The sequence below is a fragment of the Dichomitus squalens genome (genome assembly GCF_000275845.1).
Source record: "Dichomitus squalens LYAD-421 SS1 unplaced genomic scaffold DICSQscaffold_45, whole genome shotgun sequence".
NCBI lineage: Eukaryota > Fungi > Basidiomycota > Agaricomycetes > Polyporales > Polyporaceae > Dichomitus > Dichomitus squalens.
The window spans coordinates 60,470-79,518 of NW_006766927.1; the positions used below are offsets into that span (position 1 = coordinate 60,470).

The window sequence follows — 19,049 nt, forward strand, 5'->3', positions numbered from 1 at the left end:
TGGGCGGTGCCATCGGGGCGGGAGCAGCGGGGAGCGCGGGGCGGTCACGGTTACGGGGTCGTCGGGGTGCACGGGGTCGTCGTCGGGTCGGTCGTCGTCGGGTCGGTCGTCGTCACGGGTCGTCGGTTCGCGGGATCGTCGAGTGGCTTCGGCCCCACTAGGCAGTGCCTCGAATTATCCTTCGGGCAGAGGAGACGCGTTTGTGTAGAAGTTCGAGGGCAAGCGGGCACAAATGGGATTCGCGTTTGGCCGGTGCAAACGCGTGCCGTACACACTAGATACAATAAGGCTTATATACGTAGCTAAATAGGGGTAGATAAGGGCGCGGGTATCCGTCGGGGAGGCGGGACCTGTGGCGCTTGTTCCGCGAGCTCGCCATCTTGACGCCAGGATTCCAACAGCCAGGTTGCCAGATGTATCGATTTCGACCATCGTTGCAGACACCGCGAGCGTTAACGGCCCAAGAAGTTTCAGCGTGCAAGACACGTAGACGTAGTGGGGAGCTCAAGGGGATGCCCCACGTCCGGGACGAGTACAATATGAGCCAGGTGACGGACGACGGCAACACACGCTAATAATGATGGGACGCGCAATCCCTACAATTGGCAGGAAGGGCGCTTGATGAACTCTGAATCCCCCGGGTTCGAACCCCATAAAGCACTTCGTGTATCCGACGACTAGGTGCTTCGAAGTGGTTGTTATCAATTAGCTTTGGGTGAGGGACTAGAGGATACATGCGAGAAAAATTCATGAAGTTCGTTGGCCAATATTGCGTGTACCTGATGCGACGGATGGAAACCATCCACAAACAGAGCAGTGTGGTCGATGTTCTCGGTGGGATAACCGGTCGATGGTGTATCTGACAGGAGACGGGAGACCAACTCCCATGAGGAGAAGATGAAGACAGTCGCATCTGGATGAGCGGCACCGAAGTTCTTGGCGGATTCCGAAAGCATCGAATTCCACACTGCAAAAGCGTCTTTGGCGCGAGGGCTCTTCGAGCCTATAAGGGCGATGAGCGACTGGATTCAAAGATCACGATCAGTCTTGCCCGTACCTTTCGGGAACCTGTGACAAGGCGGAACGTCTATCAGGCAGAAATTGCGCGCGCCCGCATTATACAGCCTCGTTTGAGCCTTGAATAGGTCCACGAGACTTGCCTGAGCAGAAGAAACCTGGAGGCGAAGGTTCCACGTGCAGTCGTTTGTACCAATCCAGGTTACGAAAAGAGAGTCCAACGATGTCCATGGTGCCCACTCCGGATGCTGGCCCATGGTAGGCATGAACTCCTTTCCCACTTGCCACAATTTCATGCGTGCGACCGTGTCACCAGGAACAGCATAGTCGTAGACGAGGAGCGGGTCGGCGTTCCTCTTGGCGTTCCTCTCGGAGTTGACCTTTTGTGATAGGTATCCGACCCAGTTAGGCTCGTACGTGACTTCGCCCGTAGCCTCATTGACCACCTCGCAGGACGTGATTCCTGGCGATGGCACTCCAAGAGGCATATCTGCAGAAGGAGGAAGGTCTTTCGACGTGTATCCTACTGAGGAGAAGGAGTCGCCGCTGCGTACATACTGCGCGTGAGTCGAAGTGGTTGACAGACGAGAAGACCCTACCGACAAGACGACAAGATACTTGATCTTCTCGAAGCTACGCCATTGGTCCGTTATGGACAGTACGACTGACTCGCCCATGGTGTGTGGGAGCGTGAGGCCAAGGGACTAGTCGTACCGACGCGTGTACCAAGTTCAAGGACATTCAAGTACGGGCACATATGCATGATGTAAGTTAAGTAATGCGGTTGAACACCGTTCAATAGTCGGCATAACAACAGTAAGCTAACTCGAACACCCTAAACGCCCGATTGAGTTCATTCCCACAGAGCTTGCCCTAAACCCTAGAGAACATCTGTATCAATTTAACGCTAACGTTGCGGCGCAACCTTCCTCGTCGACGATAGCTTCGACTGCGTGCATCGCACAGAGATTATCTTGTTCATTCGAGGTATGTCTATGCGCAAATGCCGGATGCTCTCACAAGAAGTTCACTAAACCCACGGGTCTCTAGCAGTAGTAGGAATGCAAGCGCGTCCCGGAGTCATGTCGACAATAGGTTCAGAATGGTAGCAACTGTGTAGACTCCCTGCCTGATGGGCGTTCGATATCCTCCCCCGATACCTTGAGCCTGGGCCTAAAAACGACCCGCTTTGTTGGCGACCTCGTCTACAATAACCCTCATCCCATCTGGGCATGACATAACAAATGCAGCTCACAGCTGCAAAGCGTCGATACGTTTTTTGTGCCGAGATGGTTGAGATCACAGCTGCCAGCGACGCCACTGACCCGCTTTGTTTAGAAATTCGCAACGCTTGGGCGGTGAGTGTGCCACTCCTAGCGCTTGTGCGGCGTGGCCCTGGCGCCTTTGTTATACCCAGCCCCGGCCACACTCAGCTTTTCTTCGTTATAAACCCTGGCTGCCTTGCTTTGCCTATGTTCGCCACACAACCTCACCCGGACCACTACCGCCATGTCATACTTCGGGAGCGTCTTTGCGCCACTGTTGTCTCGTCTCGAGCACGCGGAGAGGTTCTATGGCCTGGGTCTCCTCATCCTGACCTGCCGCCTGCGTTTATTGGTTCGAAATCAGGCCCTCGATCGGGCGGGTTTTGGTCGCCCCAGGTACGCTACAGCTTTGTATGCTTGAGATGCGACATAACCTCACTCTTCCTGATTGGCAGGGCCGTGGCTACGTATGAGAGCAGAGGGCTGATCCAAACCCCTTCGCCAAAATGGACCCTGGTCGACACTCCCGACCACACTCGATATGGTGGGCTTCCTTGCGACGCGCACTCTCATGCTAGGCTCGCTCCACCCCAAGTTCAATGGCTCGTGAAGGAATCTGCGCGCCAATGCAGCAGAGAGGTTGAGGGTCAATCACTCCCTAATCCTTCCGCTCGCTATTGCGCTGACGATCATTCTATAGAATCCCCCGCTCGCACTGTATCGAAGGAATTGGCGCCGAAGGACATTTTCGGCTCCCTCAGTTGTCCTCACAACACCTCTCCGGGGAACACCATGGATTTCGTCTTCCCCGGCTTTCCGCCTCTCCTCCACGACCCGTGGCCCGTGGCGACCAACTCCGACGATGGTTCCGTCTCTTCACCCATGCCTTCGGACGCTCTGCTTCCTTCACCACACTCCATGGTGCCTACCGCACCTTCATCTCCTCTTCTTCCTCCTGATCGACTACAGGCTTCAGACGCCACGGAAACCGGGCTTTCTCCTCTCGACTTGGGACCTCCCAGCGTGCCCACGACGGTTACGGTCGCGCCCTCTCATACTTTAGACACAGTCCGCCTCGCAAAGTCAAATCCCTACAACGACGAACCCGATCGATACGCCGACGAGGTGTTTTCGCCGTTCGATAACCACTACATCATCTGTGGCATGGTCGGTCGAGGCGGATGGGGTCGCGTCATGATGACGGTAGAAGCCCACTGCAGTCGTGTCTTCGCAGTAAAGGTTGTACACAAGCGCATGGCGTGCCGGCAAGCGTTGGGCGTGAAGGACGCGCTGCTCATGGAGAAGGAGTGTATGGTCATCGGCAGGGAACACAGAGTGTGGTCCTGGGCACGGCTTTACGAGACTTGGCACGATGAGCGGAACGTCTACTTCGTTATGGTGCGTTGTATAGCCATTTGCGACAACGGGTGCTCACAAGTGTTACAGGGAATGTGTTACGGGGATCTAGGCGAACAGATACGCAACGGCGATTACAGCGAGCCCGAGGCACAGCTTTGGTGTTATGAGATGGTGCGTCTGATAATGGACTACTCACCCTCGTTTCCTCGCAATGCTTACCGCGCGCCGCACCTGTTAGCTGCATGCTGTGAAAGCCCTCAAGGACTTCCGTATCGTCCACTCAGACATCAAACCGGAGAATTTCCTTATCGACGGGAGCGGCGCCGTGGTCCTCTCTGACTTCGGCCTGGCACAGAGGCCAGAAGGCGCGTCGCTCATGAGCGAAGACGACTTCCTGATGTGGCACGGCCTTCCCGGGGGCACGGCGGGTTACTTGGCTCCTGAGGCGTTAAACAAAGTCGATCCGTATGTGGCCCACAAGTCCGACTTGTTCAGCCTTGGCGTCACGTTTGTGGAGCTCCTCGGGGGCATCAAGACCGGTCTGTGGAACGTCGACAGCGTTCCTCCCTCCTACGTGGGCGGGAAAGGTGGATGGTACGGAATGTGCCCGGAGGAACGTCAGCACTGGTTGATGATCCACGTATGGCTCTCCAAATCCGGTATTCCCAAAGAGTCCGCGAAATGGGATCTCTGCAGTAAAGTCAGTTCAATTGCTCGAGCGCTATGCGAACAGATACTGAGATCTGCCGCCATCACCTCGACAGATACTTGATGATCGCATACAAATCGAAAAGCTCTTCCGCCACCCCTACTTCCTGGATCTGAATCCAAATCGCGAACGTACGTCGCTATATGTTTCTACTGATCGAAACACGACTAATCGGCGTGCATCATGACTACAGACGAGACAAAGCCGTTGATGAGTCCCTTGTGCATTGAAAGGAAGTATCGTGATCTTACCTTCGAGGAGTGGTACCGCCCAGGAGGAGCTGATTCATACGGCTCCAGTCGGCCGAAATTCAGTCCGCTGATGGACGGGGAGCAGGTGCTCGAGTCGCAGTGGCTGAAGGACAACAGCATCACCAAGGCTCAGATGGCTTCTCTCGACTTCTCGAGCGATTTTGATTGGCTTTACGGCCCGCCTCCAATCCCACCCCCCAAGGTACCACCTGGCTCGTTGGTACATCGAAGTCTGATCTAGGGTTGTTGTATCACGACGTCCCTGACATCTCGTACGGACAGCTGTCGTTACGACGACCTACAGGATGAACTGACGGAAGCTTGCGTTAACATTATTTTATAATGTATTATTAGCATCATCCCCATCTTCGTAAAAATTGAAGAGGAGAACACACGATTTGCTCAGCTTGGACTTTATGAAGCCACATGAGACCGATGTCGAGTTTGTGCGGAACGACTCGTCGCAGGGTGAGGTCACGGACGCGTTGTTGTTGTTTGTTTATGCGTTAATGAGCCACGTCCAATGCGCGACGCGTCTTGTTCACCACCCGCCACCGGCTTCCCCTCCTCCCCTTGCAATCTACGACGGCCTTACTCGTACCTTCTCTTCTTGTGATCCTCACGACTAACTCAGTATAGCAATATGAGTCGAAGAAACAACGCTGTGCGTGGCCCGACGTCGGCGCTCACAGAATTTTTGCGTGTAAGTTTCAACTAGTACAGGCCTCTGGTGAGCAACCCCTAACTGGGATCGGATCAGGAATCTGGTATAACGCCCACAACAATAGCACGTAGGGTGCAGACCCGTGCAGCAAACGAAGCTCAGGCAGCGGCGCGCCCTGCCGCAGGGCCAAGCAACCAGGCTCAGCAGGAAGATGGGGACGTGGTTATGGAGGAGGCGCAGTCATCGCTGGTACGCCCTCAAACTCTGGATTGTCTACGTGTTAGTAAAGTCTACTTCAGCCTGTAGATGGCTATGCGTCAGATAATTTAGACGAGCCCGATGAGCCCGCACCAAAGAAGCGTAGGCAGAATAAGGCTACCGAAGCGAAGCAGAAGGAGAAAGAGAAGGCCAAGGCCAAGAAAAGGGCCAACAAGGGGGACGATGACGACTACGAGGACGACGGACATGAGGACCCCTACTCCGCTCTATCAAAGATGTGGAAGGGCGACCTGCCGAAGCCCCCCATAGGCAGTTTCGAGAAATGCGCACGATGCGAGAAGCAATTCACTGTGGTGAGTCCGCTTGCTCCACTTACTGCAACCTGTCTCACGATGTGTCTTAGACAAAGTATACATTGGCTGCGAATCCTCCGCCAGGCTGGTTGTGCCATATATGCGCTAAGTCCTCTGGCGCCGATCCCTTCAAGAAGCCTGCTGCGCCTCGCAAGCGTAAGCCTGCAGCTGATAAACGTAACGTTGTGAGCTATGAGGAACGACGGTTCCCCAGCCTCGCGTCTGTTTGTATTGATGTAGGCGCCACTCTTACATTCGGTTGTACCCGGTCGCTAATCCTTTCGTAGGTGATCAGTAAGCACATAGACGATGTGGAAGCTCTAGGTGATATTGGAACGATGAACGTGGAAGAAATTGCGAGGGCGTTGGCAAAGAACAGACGCTTGTACGTACCGCTTCAGATCTTGAATATGCATGCATACATACCATCCGACAGGACACCTGAGAATGTGATGCTCTTCTACGACATCGAGAATGTCCGTCTGACGCTATACGATGCTACTAGTGAGTCGGGCCACCCAAATTGCCATCTTGTGACATTGCTTAGGGCTGCTTCGTCACAGATCTGAAGTCGCCTGCTCTGTGCGCACTTGCATCCTTGAATCCCAACCTTACCCATCTACGCATAGAGTTCTGTGGACACATGGACGACGCCGTGATCAATACGTGGGCCACGTCGATGCCTCACCTCAAGCGTCTCGAGCTCTTAGGGCCCTTCCTGGTGCGCCCTCCTGCTTGGCAGGCCTTCCTTGAGGCGCATCCTGGCCTCGAAGGCTTTCTCATCATACAAAGCCCTCGCTTTGACATCGAGTGTGTCCGAGTGCTCGTCGAGAGCTGCCGGAATCTCAAGGAACTACGACTTCAAGAGATCGGCCAGATGTCGGACGCCTTTCTCGAGTGCATCAAGCCGCTAGGGGGCCAACTCATCTACCTCGACCTCTCTAAGCCCGGCATCGGGGACGCCGTGAGCGAGAAGGCGCTTATCTCGATGCTCGAAGCCGTCGGAGACGCGCTCGAGTACCTCGACCTCTCCGGTCACCTGAACATCACCGACGCGCTCCTCTTTCGTGGGCTTAAGCCGCACGTGCCGAACTTGTCCTCGCTCGTTCTGAACAACACCCCGGACTTAACAGACGCCGGGGTCGCAGAGTTCTTCGACAACTGGAACGCCGCGCGACTTTCCCGGTTCAGCATGCGCGGGAACCATGGCCTCGCTGATGCGGCGATCGGGGCGCTCCTCAACCACTCCGGCAGCGAGCTGACGCACTTGGACATCAACGGCTGGAAGGACCTCACTGAGGACGGGCTGAAGGGTATTCCCGCGATTGCGACGAACTTGAAGCGCCTCGACGTGGGTTTCTGCAGAGCAGTTGACGATTTCTTCGTGAAGAGTGTGCTGGAGCGATGTGTGGATATTGAGGAGATCATGGTGTGGGCTTGCCAAAGGCTGACGGAGCATTGCCCTCGGAAGGTATGTATACAGTCGTCGGTACTGGGGTTCACGCTGACTAAAAGCTGCTGCGGATGTTCAGAGAAATGTCAAGATAGAAGGTCTAGAGCTATCAAATTAGCTGTCAGTGTCAATCGTGCTTACTATATCTGCTTACCAGTTGCTATAGATTCGTTAGCTGACGTTCTCTGCTATGTATCTCCTCTTATACTTACACGGTCTTCATGTACAGCGCGTGACGTTGAGCACCTTGTCCACTGCCCCCTGGCGCATGTTCCCAGGTAGCACGGAGGTACGTTTCGTGGTTGCCGTCCGTTGGTCGGCATGGCTCAAACGAATGGAACCTCGGGGCTTGCATTCCTTCATCCTTCTCTTCATCGATCTTCGGAACGCAAGTCGCTGAACAGTTGTAGTACAGAACGCCCGGACGTTCATCTACTCACGACATACACATGTCTTCGCAAATATCCACACTAAGCCCTTCGGCCCTAGCCGCGTCCTGCGTGTCACTATCTCTCCTATGCCGCGTCTTTAGCAGGTCTGCACTCGACAACATCCCTGTAGACCCCCTGGCTAGTGGACTCGTTAGTCCGTCGAATTCGCAGACTGCATTTGGGCATGCTAAGACAACCATCGCCGTAACGCCGTCGCCAGTTGCTAGATGATAGTATATGATCATAGTACAATTGCCCTCCACTCACCGATATGTAAACAATTCGTAATCTCGCCACTTGGGCTTGTCGTATAATTACAACAAAATGCGGTGTGTTTGCCCTGTGCCCCGGCGTGTATCACCATCCCAAATGTCGACCCTACGATGACGCCAGAACGACGATGAATTCCTGCGTTAAGTCTGTGCCGTACATCTGGACTTCCGAGAAATGGTACGGCTGGGCGAATGTTCTGCCGATATCAGCAGCGCTCCAAACCTGGACGAATTCCGCGCGCCTCATTATCCAAGGGATAAGGTATCGGCGATATTCTTCACCTCCTCCCATCCTGCTGCACAAACTTCCAGCACTGCACGCTCTCCCAGAAGGTACTCCAGCGCAAGGCGTGTTTTCGGTCTATCTGCAGGGAGGTCCTGTTGTTGTCCGAGAACCGCAGATCAAGAGCAGATTAAGAAAAGTACCGCTTTGGACCTATCCACTCACTTACGTCAAACACTTCGCCAAGCACTTCCATGTTTGTCCCCCGATATTCCACTCGACCCATATTGGCTACTCTCGTGCGACAGAGGTTATCTAATTCTTTTGCAGTCTGCGCAAGAAATAGAGCAGCCTTAGGCTCGTCAGCCACGTACGTATTTTTCTCATAGCAAATAAGCTTACTGTAGGACCAGGAGGTGGCCCAGCTTCTGATGGTATCTCTATGTCTTCGTCCCGTTCTTCCATGTCGCGAAGCGCCTCTACTCGTAATAGGCAGCGCAGCACAGAGACACTGAGCTCTGTGGACTCAGCCCCATATTGCACACTCATAGATTCCACTATCGCCCACACGAAGAGTGCAATGGAGACTCGACCATCACTATCAATGGACAGGACGGGGCTTATGTCGGGCTCCATATCGGGGAAGTACACCATGAGACTGCTTGCAAGGATTCCACCCGCTGGTTCCACGACGAGGTCGTAGACGCTCTTCCAGTATGAGTCGCCGGGGCGCAGTTCGAGAGATGACCCGTGCCACCCGAAAGTGACCGTATCGGCTTCTGAACCGTTCAGCATGAAGCCGTAGCGTGCGAGAAGAGCGGCGTTGCCTAGAGTTTCCCCGTATGTGTTGAAGACCTCGACACCTGGCGGTATAGAGCGCACCGTGACCATGTCGACCGTATCAGTAGGATCGATGGATGGTGTGACGGCAATAGGTTGATCCGCTTGTATTGATGATCCGTCCTCACGATCGTGCGGACACTCCGACAGCGAGCCGCAAGCCGGACAAACGTCGTACTCGCTCTGTGCAAAGAGCAGCTGATTTGTGATATTACCGCGGAGCGTTAAAGGATTTGCATACCGCTAGTTGTACGTGGTTTTCGTGGCTATGGTTGAATCTGGTACCGACAGTCAGGATTAAGCCTCCTGATAGCCGATGTCTACATACGCATCTGCAAGTGGCACCATGGAGAGGCCGTGGTATGCATCGATTTGGAAAGCTCTCGAGCAGACAAGGGAGTATGCTCGGAGAAAGCCGGCGTGGGTCGGTTGCATGTCCATAGAGGACAGTAGCGGGTATACATCTGAGACGTAGAAATCATCTATCTCCCCCTGTCAACGCGTGAGGTTTACAGATCTCCATGCGTATGAGTGGTAGGCTCATACCTGAAGTGATCCGCCTTCATCGTTGTGCAACTCTCGTTCTACTTCGGAGCCTCTGATCCACTCCGCCGCGGCCATGGCATCGTCGTCACCGAAAACCGCAGGATGGCCCCAAAGCCGGGCAATGGGAACAGTGGGTGTAGGGAGAGACTGCAAGTATCCATGCCATCGCGAGCGTGGTCCTATGAGCCTTACAAGCCACTGTTGTTGTCAGAAGCAAGTAGGAGATATGTACAAAAGCCACCACGCCGAATGTGCGTTGTATGTCCATAGATTGAAACTCACAGCTCCGAATACAATGCAAATGACAGGGCGAGGACGGATCCGTGTCCGCAGGGATGCCAGGAGATTTGGTGTGCACGAGTACACGTCCTGACTGAGAGGACGGACGTTTTTGGAATGGCAAAGACTAGTAACCGACAATACGTCAACGACCAATGGGGCAAGACAGCATCCACCGAGGAACACATACGTCTGTCCGGATGGAGAATTGGTCTGTCTTGGTGCGAAATGACGGATAGCCCAGTGTCACCATTCTCAGAAATGGATATACCTTCGTGTATATGGACATGGTGGTCAGCGAGCCATGCGAGGAAAGTCACCAGCTTCAAGCTAGACATCGTCGGACCGGATGGTAAACGTACTGGCTGAGCAGGTTCGAGGAAGACTCGAGAAGCGCTTGTGCAAGCCCGGTGATGGGTCACGTGGTTGATCCCACGCTATGACATGGCTCGTTCCACTGATAGTGCACTCGCCGACTCGGAAACGGCTTAGACAGCAACTATCATCATCTGGCAGCTACACTATCTGCTCTCCTTACATGAACACACAAGACTCGATCTCTATCAAGCGGAGACTCACCGAATGCGATGACAGCGGGATTGATGCTCTTACACGAGACACGGATGTCTGGCTACCTGACGGGAACATCGTGGTCATCGCGCGAAACACCGGATTCCGTGTGCACAAGAGCATTTTAGCCATTCACTCTGAAGTATTCCGCGACCTTTTTCTCCTTCCACCTTCTGCCGCCGAAGAGGAGACCTTGGACGGCTGTCCAGTCGTTTGGGTCTCTGACGACCCAACTCATCTCCGTCGTCTCTTCCTTGTACTATGCTGTGGCAAGAAGTGCGTAATTCACTTCATCGGCGTCCGTAGATTTACTAATATCTGCAGCTATTACTACGAGAATGATGAGCTAGTACCCGTGCAATTCGATGTGCTATACTCGCTCATCAATATGGGTCACAAGTATGCCATACCGAGCATTCTCAACGACGCGCTCTCCCGGCTGAAGAAGTATTACCCTTCTGACTTATCTGCCTGGGAGAACTATCCACAGCGCGCTCGATATGTTACCATCAGGCCACCTGATTTCCTCCTCGCCGTCCAAGTGGCTCGCCTGACCAATACGTTCTCCATACTCCCATCTGCCTACCTCGAGATGTCTCGGCATGCGGAACAACTCGTCATGATGCTGCCCGAATTCCATGACGGACAATTGGGTCTGACCGCCGAGATCATCACGCAGGCCCTACGCGGAAAGGCAGCCTTGATCGAAGGCGTCACTTCTCGTATTCTCGCCATCAGCACTGCGGTTCCTGCCCCACAATGCCCCACTCAAAGCCAGTGCGCCCTGCTTGCTCACGGTCTGCTCGGCAGGCTCAACGTAAGCGGCGAGATCGAGACCAAGCTGTCGTGCGAGGTTGCATTGCAGCCGTTGTACGATTGGTTTTGGGGAGTCGCTGCGAATGCTTTATGTGCTTGCTGCCAGGAAGCCTCGAGGCGAGTTGACGAGGAGATGCGTCAGAGGGTGTGGAAGACCCTCCCGCAGCACTTCCGACTCGAGGTGGATGGCTGGCCCGTATAGGTGTTGCAGCTGGTGTAACTCTGACACGGACGCCGTGATGTAAGTCTCCTTACGTTCAACTGTATAGTCAATGCGTGCTGACATCCGGTACACAGGGGCGTATCCTCCTTCACGCCACTAGATGGGCGTATCGCCCTAGAGCCCCTTCTACGTCGCTACACTTCTTGACTTTTGTATTCATACCTGTCCCGAATAGATACCCGATGATATGCATCTTCCAATCACTTTAGTTTCCGCCATGTCCTTCCCTATCGCATCCCTTACGCGCCGGTTCGCTTGGGCAAATCGTGGACGTATAGAAGCGCGCGCTAAAGCTGAACAGTCTGGACAGCACAGCCGGATGCTCGGCTGTATCTATTCCTTCAATGGAAAACTTCTTGTAATGCAGTCGCCAGGACCACAATGAGCCACCTGGGATTTTCGCAACTTGAGGACCGAACACGTAGTTCAGGATAAGCGCCAAAGGCGCTTGAGGCTATGTACGATGATGACAACGGGTGCATTCAAGCCTCTGATCGACCTGAACTTTGTCTGCCGTCCACTCTCCACCGACTTGCTGGTCATTGCTTCGGTCGTGCTTCCTGTTTTGACGTCGAGTATAAGTCAACATTGCCGCTGTGAGCTGGGTTTCCCGGTACCACTGAGTGCAGCCGAGAAGAGGAGTCGACAAAGTAGTCGTTGTCAAGGAGGTCGCCAAGTACGGATATGGGAAGCTGTTTCTCGTCCATGACTACGTGTTGGGTGGAAATAGGCTATAAGGCTTGAAGGAGGTAAGTGCATCGCCAGCACCTACCACATCTCGCCTCCAGAACCGTCGGGCGCCATAGACGTCGTTCGATGTGTTCTCCGTGACCTGACTTGGGGTAATAACGATTGCAACACGTCTGCGAAAATCAGGCTATCCTCTTTGCCACGGATAGCAGGGAAACATCTACTACGTTCGTCCTAAGAGCTTCTACTTCTTCAACGTGACGCCGACATCCCACCTCGTAGGTGGCACCATCATCTCATTGCTCGTTTTGATGTCTCTACGTTCATGTTGAGGCCACCATCACCCAAACTTACGCTGGTGCGAGAAACCATGGCATACTATCAGCAACTTCCTCTAGCCGCTCTTTGCCATGAATCGTATCATTGTTGAGGGGAGCTAGCTACCCTACGGGGGCAAAGTACGAGACTCATGTACATTAGAATCAGCCCCGCCTCCAGCTAGTGGACGCTGGGAAGTGAGGTCAGGCAGGTCAGTCGAACCCCCGATCTTTGTTTAGCTTGCCTCTAGAGGTTCCCTTCGCAGCAACCCATGGCATTCACCTCACATGCTTGACATACAGCGCGCTTCGCCGCCAAGACGCAGGTCCTCTTCATTTCTACGTCAGCCTCCATACTCTCTTACGCTCGTTCATTGGCGAACATCCGAATGCCCCGGGATGGTCCTTTGTTCTTATCTTCGTAAGTAGCTACAGGTTAGCTAAAAGTGATCATAGTTCAAGTGACACTTCCAAGTTGGTCTTCTACTTCGCCTCGACGTCTAGCCAGATTGTCCGAGGTTACGCCGCATCTAGTTTTTGCGCTGCCCCAAGTTGCCGTCGACCTCTCACATGCTCACTTCGTGCCGGCTGCAGGGCGCTTGTTAACGCTATCGGTCGCCCCAGTCGCACCCTTCTTTGTGGATCACCTTCTTTAGAGCCGATGCCGCCTTGACGGAGTGCGGCCACCAAAACATCACTGCCAATCGCCCACCTTCCCTTGGCTGGTGTGGCATGCGCTTTTACACAGCTCGATTCAAGGCCAAATTCTTTGTCTCTATACGCGGTAACACTGCGCAACCGAAATGCGGGCGACTGATTAGTCGGGGTCGATCCAAGCAGGTAGCGGAAAAACTTCGGAACGGCCCCGTGGGGTAATGGACTTCCCCGTCCGCGTCTATAAGAACGGGCCTGTAGCGTCGCGCGTCCTTTCCTACTCTCTCCCCTCCTGCTCATCTATCGATACGTAGGGCTTCGCCAAAGTTATACACGAACGCGATGCCTCTGTCTGACTTTGCCAAGGCATCCATCCCGGAGGTGGTCGAGCAGCTTACCACCGATGAAGCAATCCTACTCACAGCTGGCGTCGGCTTCTGGCACACCCATGCCGTTCCTCGTCTCGGCATCCCAGCAATCAAGGTCACTGACGGCCCTAACGGTGCGCAGCAGTTCATTGCGCATGCCCTTGCTTCCTATCGTGTATGCTGATTATTACTATCAGGTGCCCGCGGTAACTACTTCTTCATGAGCACGCCCGCGAAGTGTCTTCCGTCCGCGACTGCGATGGCTGCGACGTTCGACACCGCGCTCATCGAGACAATGGCGAAGGACCTCCTCGCGCAAGAGGTCAAGCTCAAGGCCGCGTCTATTCTCCTCGGTCCGACGTGCAACACCGCGCGCAGTCCGCTCGGCGGCCGCTCCTTCGAGTCGTACTCGGAGGACCCGCATTTGTCTGGCATGGTTGCTGCTGCTTACGTCAAGGGACTTCAGGAGGGCGGTATCGGCGCGTGCATCAAGCACTTCGTCGCGAACGATAAGGAGAACGACCGATTTGCGTACGATTCGGTCCTGACTGAGCGCGCGCTGAGGGAGATCTACCTCATGCCTTTCATGCTCGCGGAGAAGTATGCTCACCCATGGGCGTACATGACTGCGTGTGTCTTTACGACTGTGTTCGGGATACCAGGATGCTCATGGCCCCCATCCTCTAGATACAACCGTGTCAATGGTACTCATGCATCTGAGAATCCTCATCTCCTGAAGGACATCCTGCGCAATGAGTGGGGTACGGATGCTTTGATCATGAGTGATTGGCATGTCTCTCTATACACCTCATTCCTATGGATGTCATCCTGACGATCCTTCTAGGTTTGGCATATACTCTATCGACCACAGCATAAACGCTGGCCTTGATCTCGAGATGCCGGGCACGAACAAATGGCGAACGCTAGACCTCATGAACCGCAGGTACGCTCACCTCTCCGCACTGTTTCCAAAGAGTTCCGAACATGGGGACGCAGCATCCAGAGCCGCAAGATTACGAAGCGCACTGTCAAAGAGCGCGCCAAGAAAGTCCTTGAGCTCGTCCAGAAGTGTGCTAAGTATGCCCCCGAGGTACTCCTAAACTTGCTATACGCCTCTTGTAACTCAACAGCTGACTGCTTTGTTTCAGGTTTTAGACGGCGATCGTATTGAACAGACCGGCGACCGTCAAAGCGGAAGGGAGCTGATGGCGAAGGTTGCCAATCAGTCCATCGTCCTTCTCAAGAACGAGGGCGGGATCCTTCCGCTCAAGCCCAAGGAGCAGGGTCTGAAGAAGGTTGCGATCGTCGGCGGAAATGCGAAGGCGACGGTTCTCAGCGGTGGGGGGTCAGCTGCACTCAAGCCCAGCTTCTTCGTTACGCCGTACGAGGGTATTGTTTCAGCACTCAAGACGGTCGAGCCTAGTGTAGAGATTACTTACTCTGAGGGCGCGCGCGGTACGCTGCTTCCTAGATATGCAATCTGCATTGCTGATGACGCGAATTAGCTTACATGCAGATGCCGACCCTGGAGAACGAGCTTGAGACCGAAGACGGCAAGCCTGGATGGACGGGTTACTTTCATTCACACGAGAACGACGATAGCATGACACCTCTAGAAGAGCCCACTGTGACCCGTTACATAGACGAGACTCGTATCTTCCTCAGGTATGTCCTCATCCCGATAGACATCAGTATAGACTTACATGACCGATCGCGCCCTGTAGCGACGACTACCCCAAGGAACTCACGAAACGCTTCACCCTTCGCCTCCGCGGTTTCTTCAAACCTCGCGAGAAGGACACCGAGTTCGAGTTCGGCCTTGTGTCCGCTGGCCGCGCCAAGCTCTTCGTCGATGGCAAGCTCTTGATTGACAACTGGACGAAGCAGACGCGTGGAGAAAGCTTCTTCAATAGCGGTTCGACCGAGGAGTACGGCGTATTCACGCTCAAGGCAGGGGTCAAGCACGAGATCTATGTCGACTTCATCAACGTCCGTGCGCCCGCGGACAGCGACCCCGTCGAGGCGATCATGGACACAAATGGTGGCGTTCGGTTGGGCGGCGCGGAGGTGCAGCATCCAGACGAGCTCATGGCCACCGCCGTCAAGCTCGCAGAGGAGGCCGATGTAGTCATTGCGGTCGTCGGCTTGAACGCAGACTGGGAGACGGAGGGGTACGATCGGACGACGCTCGCCTTGCCCGGAAGGACCGACGAACTCGTACACAAGGTCGCGGCCGCGAACAAGCGCACCGTCGTCGTTACGCAGAGCGGCTCGAGTATCACGATGCCCTGGGCGGACGAGGTTGCTGCGGTCGTGCATGCGTGGTATTTGGGCAACGCCACTGGCGATGCGATCGGACAGGTCCTTACGGGCGAAGTCAACCCCAGTGGCAGGCTGAGCTTGAGCTTCCCCAAGCGGCTGGAGGACGTCGCGAGCCACGGTCATTTCCATCACGAACATGGCAAGGTCAGCGACATAAGGCAATGCTCCCTGAATTGCGTCTCTGACAATGGTCTCATCATAGGTGTGGTACGGTGAAGACCTATTCGTTGGTTACAAGCACCATCACCACCGAGACATCGCGCCTCAATGGCACTTCGGGTGTGTTCGATCTTGCCATGTCTTATTGCCGCGTTCTCACGGATCCGTACGTTAGCCACGGCCTCTCCTACACGACCTTCGAGTACTCCGACCTCTCGGTGACGGAGCCAAAGGTTGAAGATGACGACGTCCACATCAGCGTCTCCGTGAAGGTGACCAACACCGGCAAGGTCACGGGTACAGAAGTCGTCCAGGCCTACATCTCGCACCCAACGACCTCCGAAGTGACGCATCCACCGCTCGCGCTCAAGGCCTTCGGCAAGATCTTCGACCTAGCCCCCGGTGACAGCGAGATCATCACGCTTTCACTAGACAAGTACGCGGTATCGTTCTGGGAGGAGCGCATCGCGCGCTGGGTTGTGGAGCCGGGCGTGTACCGCGTTCGTGTCGGGCAGAGCAGCGCGCCGGATGCGCTGAAGCTGTCAGGCGAGTTCAAGATCACGGAGCGGTTCGAGTGGAATGGCCTGTAGGGAAGAAGTGTACAATATGATACCATCATCGCCTGTGTGCTGTACAGTAGAGACGCTCCGTACCATATCCATACAGACGAAACACTTGCGAGAGGGGAGTGTCTCAGTCCTGGTGCTCGGCGCTTCACCGATCTGTCCGCCGGCTTCTTCCCCGGCGCATGTAGTGTGCCAGTCGGGAGGAACGATCGGGGTCGACCGGATTGGGAGCAACACCAGAGCTACCGCAGAACGAGCGCCGAGAGGGCCGGTGCAATATTATGCCAATATTATCAGCAAAGAAAGCACCCTGCACGGATGACTCAGGCTTCGGACGACGACCCACGCCACACCCCGCAGCCTCTCTCAGTAATATGTTGGGATTCTTTTTCGGAGTGTCGGTGGGTTCACATCGCGCTTCGAGGTAGTAGTATATAATCTTGCGCACACCACGGCCCTCAGACGACTCTGTCACCCGAGTGGTATACCGAATACTGGTAGATCCCCTACTATCCCAACGCAATGGCTACCAAGTCGAAGATGCCCTATGGTACTTCTTCATGCCCTAGTACCCTAGTGCTTTACACATACCAGGTTCACACGACCCCAGTCCGTCTCGGAAATTCCGGGCTCAAGGTCTCCAAGATCATTTTGGGAACCATGTCGTATGGTCATCCCGAGTGGAACGAGTGGGTTCTTGGTGAAGAGGAAGCCATCAAGCACATCAAGTTCGCGTGAGTCTTGACCTCCATAGTATGCGGCTACCCCATAAGCTGATGCTATACCATGGCAGGTACGCCCATGGCATCACCACTTTCGACACGGCAAATGTGAGTGGGGGTGGGCCGAACATCGGACCTTTGCATGTCTGACACCGGCGGGTATAGGTCTATTCAAACGGCCTATCTGAGGTGATTCTCGGAAACGCCATCAAGGAGCTTCAACTGCCTCGCGAGGAGCTCGTCATCCTCACAAAAGTGAGTTCTTTACCCGCTCTAGAGCTAGCCTGTCATCTCACACGAAGACACCGCAATGTAGGTCTAATTCCCCGTACCTGATACTCCAGTGAACCTCATCTCCAAGGGTTTGAAGCCAATCGACGCCGGCATCATCAACCAGCATGGACTCAGCCGCAAGGTTTGCACTTTCCTGCTTCCCTCAGCTCAGGCTGGGAGATCCGTGACTTGAACCCGATGCTCATGATGTTCGCCCGTCTGCTCACTCCAGCACATCTTTGATTCAGTGAAGGCGAGCCTGAAGCGCCTCCGGCTCGACTACATTGATGTTTTACAATGTGCGTGCTATCCTGCATGCGAGACTAGCGATGCAGGATAACATGCTATCAGGCCATCGTTTTGACTATGATACTCCAATTGAGGAGACGGTGTGTATCAACGGGCGATCGTAACGCACCTGAAAGTAATGGTATTCACCATAACTGCCCACAGATGCAAGCGCTGCACGATGTCGTCAAAGCGGGATACGTCCGCTACATCGGCATGAGCTCCTGCTACGCCTACCAGTTCTTCCAGATGCAGAGTCCGTCCCTTCCGCTCGGCCTCTGATCGATGATCCCCCTTCTCATCCAATGGCAACTGAACCACGCAGACTACGCGATCACGCACAACCTCACGCCGTTCATCTGGATGCAGAACCACTACAACCTCGCTTACCGCGAGGAGGAGCGTGAGACGTTCCCCACACTCAAGCACTTCGGCGTCGGCTCCATCCCCTGGTCCCCGCTCGCGCGCGGGCTCCTTACCCGGCCCGTCGACGCCGAGTCGAAGCGCGGCAACGTCGACTGGTACGCCTCCTCTCTCTTGCCCTTTGTCAGGGCGGGCCTTGGCTGACGGTGGTGTTGACAGGATGATCGGACGGTACAAGGCCGAGTCGACGATGAAGGTGGTCTCGAAGGTGGAGGAGATCGCGAAGCGCAAGGGCGTGAGTATGGCGCAGGTCGCGGTCGCCTGGGTCCTGTCGAAGCCGCACGTCACCGCGCCCATCGTCGGCACGACCAGCCTCGCGAACCTCGAGGACATCCTCGGTGAGTGTGGCGTGGGGTGCCGCTGTGAGAGCGGAGGGGGATATGAAGCTGACGGCGCCACACAGGCGGGCTGGACGTGAAGCTGACGGAAGACGAGATCAAGGAGCTGGAGGAGCCCTACAGGCCTCTGGAGGTCGTGGGACACACGTGAGGGGGGGACGACGTATGATAGGACGTACAGTAACCTTCATAATGAATATAGGGGAGATATCAAGGCCTGGTTGGCGCTACCCCGGCGACACCGTTAGCCTCGATCACGTCGTCTATCTCGTTTTCCAGCTGGAAGACCCTGGGAAGGCACTACCAGAACTACGTCCTCTGCATCTCGTCCTCCGCTATCGACGCGGCAACACAGTTCGGACAGATGCTCCGCTGTTGTGCGTCTCCCCAAAGCCGCTCGTGCACGGGGCCTAGGATGTACTTCTCGGTGAACGTGTCG

General features: G+C 54.9%; 7 protein-coding genes across 7 annotated transcripts; 5 read left to right on the forward strand and 2 right to left on the reverse strand.

Annotated features, from left to right (window-relative positions):
* Nucleotides 1-681: 681 nt before the first annotated feature.
* DICSQDRAFT_91385 (uncharacterized protein) lies at nucleotides 682-1,714 on the reverse strand. Its single transcript, XM_007369173.1, has 3 exons — nucleotides 1,621-1,714; nucleotides 1,058-1,563; nucleotides 682-1,003 (listed from the first exon to the last, which is right to left on the reverse strand). Exons 1-3 carry the CDS (start codon nucleotides 1,692-1,694, stop codon nucleotides 702-704), a joined length of 882 nt encoding a protein of 293 aa, XP_007369235.1. The 5' UTR covers nucleotides 1,695-1,714; the 3' UTR covers nucleotides 682-701.
* Nucleotides 1,715-3,912: 2,198 nt separating this feature from the next.
* DICSQDRAFT_20670 (kinase-like protein) lies at nucleotides 3,913-4,143 on the forward strand (the record flags this gene model as incomplete). Its single annotated transcript, XM_007369174.1, has 1 exon — nucleotides 3,913-4,143. A coding segment is annotated over one exon (231 nt), but the record flags the coding sequence as incomplete, so codon positions are not given.
* Nucleotides 4,144-5,176: 1,033 nt separating this feature from the next.
* DICSQDRAFT_91388 (RNI-like protein) lies at nucleotides 5,177-7,502 on the forward strand. Its single transcript, XM_007369175.1, has 8 exons — nucleotides 5,177-5,304; nucleotides 5,362-5,514; nucleotides 5,565-5,837; nucleotides 5,888-6,073; nucleotides 6,125-6,222; nucleotides 6,274-6,341; nucleotides 6,401-7,308; nucleotides 7,370-7,502. The coding sequence occupies exons 1-8, from the start codon at nucleotides 5,245-5,247 to the stop codon at nucleotides 7,406-7,408; spliced, it is 1,785 nt and encodes a 594-aa protein (XP_007369237.1). The 5' UTR covers nucleotides 5,177-5,244; the 3' UTR covers nucleotides 7,409-7,502.
* Nucleotides 7,503-7,983: 481 nt separating this feature from the next.
* On the reverse strand, nucleotides 7,984-10,215 carry DICSQDRAFT_182829 (SET domain-containing protein). Its single transcript, XM_007369176.1, has 7 exons — nucleotides 10,072-10,215; nucleotides 9,603-10,008; nucleotides 9,385-9,548; nucleotides 9,298-9,334; nucleotides 8,619-9,239; nucleotides 8,446-8,568; nucleotides 7,984-8,371 (listed from the first exon to the last, which is right to left on the reverse strand). Exons 2-7 carry the CDS (start codon nucleotides 9,675-9,677, stop codon nucleotides 8,240-8,242), a joined length of 1,152 nt encoding a protein of 383 aa, XP_007369238.1. The 5' UTR covers nucleotides 9,678-10,008; nucleotides 10,072-10,215; the 3' UTR covers nucleotides 7,984-8,239.
* A 204-nt stretch (nucleotides 10,216-10,419) lies between these two features.
* On the forward strand, nucleotides 10,420-11,655 carry DICSQDRAFT_110888 (uncharacterized protein; the record flags this gene model as incomplete). Its single annotated transcript, XM_007369177.1, has 3 exons — nucleotides 10,420-10,727; nucleotides 10,776-11,508; nucleotides 11,565-11,655. 2 exons carry the CDS (start codon nucleotides 10,420-10,422, stop codon nucleotides 11,467-11,469), a joined length of 1,002 nt encoding a protein of 333 aa, XP_007369239.1. The 3' UTR covers nucleotides 11,470-11,508; nucleotides 11,565-11,655.
* Nucleotides 11,656-13,493: 1,838 nt separating this feature from the next.
* Nucleotides 13,494-16,590, forward strand: DICSQDRAFT_149400 (beta-glucosidase; the record flags this gene model as incomplete). The annotated part of the gene is made up of 10 exons (XM_007369178.1): nucleotides 13,494-13,653; nucleotides 13,717-14,149; nucleotides 14,207-14,308; nucleotides 14,364-14,462; nucleotides 14,516-14,609; nucleotides 14,668-14,974; nucleotides 15,025-15,184; nucleotides 15,244-15,985; nucleotides 16,044-16,120; nucleotides 16,176-16,590. 10 exons carry the CDS (start codon nucleotides 13,494-13,496, stop codon nucleotides 16,588-16,590), a joined length of 2,589 nt encoding a protein of 862 aa, XP_007369240.1.
* Nucleotides 16,591-17,088: 498 nt separating this feature from the next.
* Nucleotides 17,089-18,761, forward strand: DICSQDRAFT_173360 (Aldo/keto reductase; the record flags this gene model as incomplete). Its single annotated transcript, XM_007369179.1, has 11 exons — nucleotides 17,089-17,116; nucleotides 17,177-17,300; nucleotides 17,360-17,396; nucleotides 17,454-17,543; nucleotides 17,650-17,703; nucleotides 17,794-17,860; nucleotides 17,913-17,950; nucleotides 18,015-18,105; nucleotides 18,175-18,370; nucleotides 18,432-18,610; nucleotides 18,676-18,761. The coding sequence occupies 11 exons, from the start codon at nucleotides 17,089-17,091 to the stop codon at nucleotides 18,759-18,761; spliced, it is 990 nt and encodes a 329-aa protein (XP_007369241.1).
* Nucleotides 18,762-19,049: the final 288 nt, after the last annotated feature.

Bases quoted from the DNA above. Each gene is read 5' to 3' on its own strand.
- DICSQDRAFT_91385 (XM_007369173.1), bottom strand. From the start codon at position 1,694: ATGGGCGAGTCAGTCGTACTGTCCATAACGGACCAATGGCGTAGCTTC. The intron at 1,564-1,620 runs GTCGGTAGGGTC...GTATGTACGCAG, and splicing joins ATCAAGTATCTTGTCGTCTT to CGGCGACTCCTTCTCCTCAG. The intron at 1,004-1,057 runs GTACGGGCAAGA...TCGCCCTTATAG, and splicing joins TTGTCACAGGTTCCCGAAAG to GCTCGAAGAGCCCTCGCGCC.
- DICSQDRAFT_182829 (XM_007369176.1), bottom strand. From the start codon at position 9,677: ATGGCCGCGGCGGAGTGGATCAGAGGCTCCGAAGTAGAACGAGAGTTG. The intron at 9,335-9,384 runs GTATGTAGACAT...TGTCGGTACCAG, and splicing joins ATGGTGCCACTTGCAGATGC to ATTCAACCATAGCCACGAAA. The intron at 8,569-8,618 runs GTAAGCTTATTT...GACGAGCCTAAG, and splicing joins GGCCACCTCCTGGTCCTACA to GCTGCTCTATTTCTTGCGCA.
- DICSQDRAFT_91388 (XM_007369175.1), top strand. From the start codon at position 5,245: ATGAGTCGAAGAAACAACGCTGTGCGTGGCCCGACGTCGGCGCTCACA. The intron at 5,515-5,564 runs GTACGCCCTCAA...AGTCTACTTCAG, and splicing joins AGGAGGCGCAGTCATCGCTG to CCTGTAGATGGCTATGCGTC. The intron at 6,074-6,124 runs GTAGGCGCCACT...ATCCTTTCGTAG, and splicing joins TCGCGTCTGTTTGTATTGAT to GTGATCAGTAAGCACATAGA.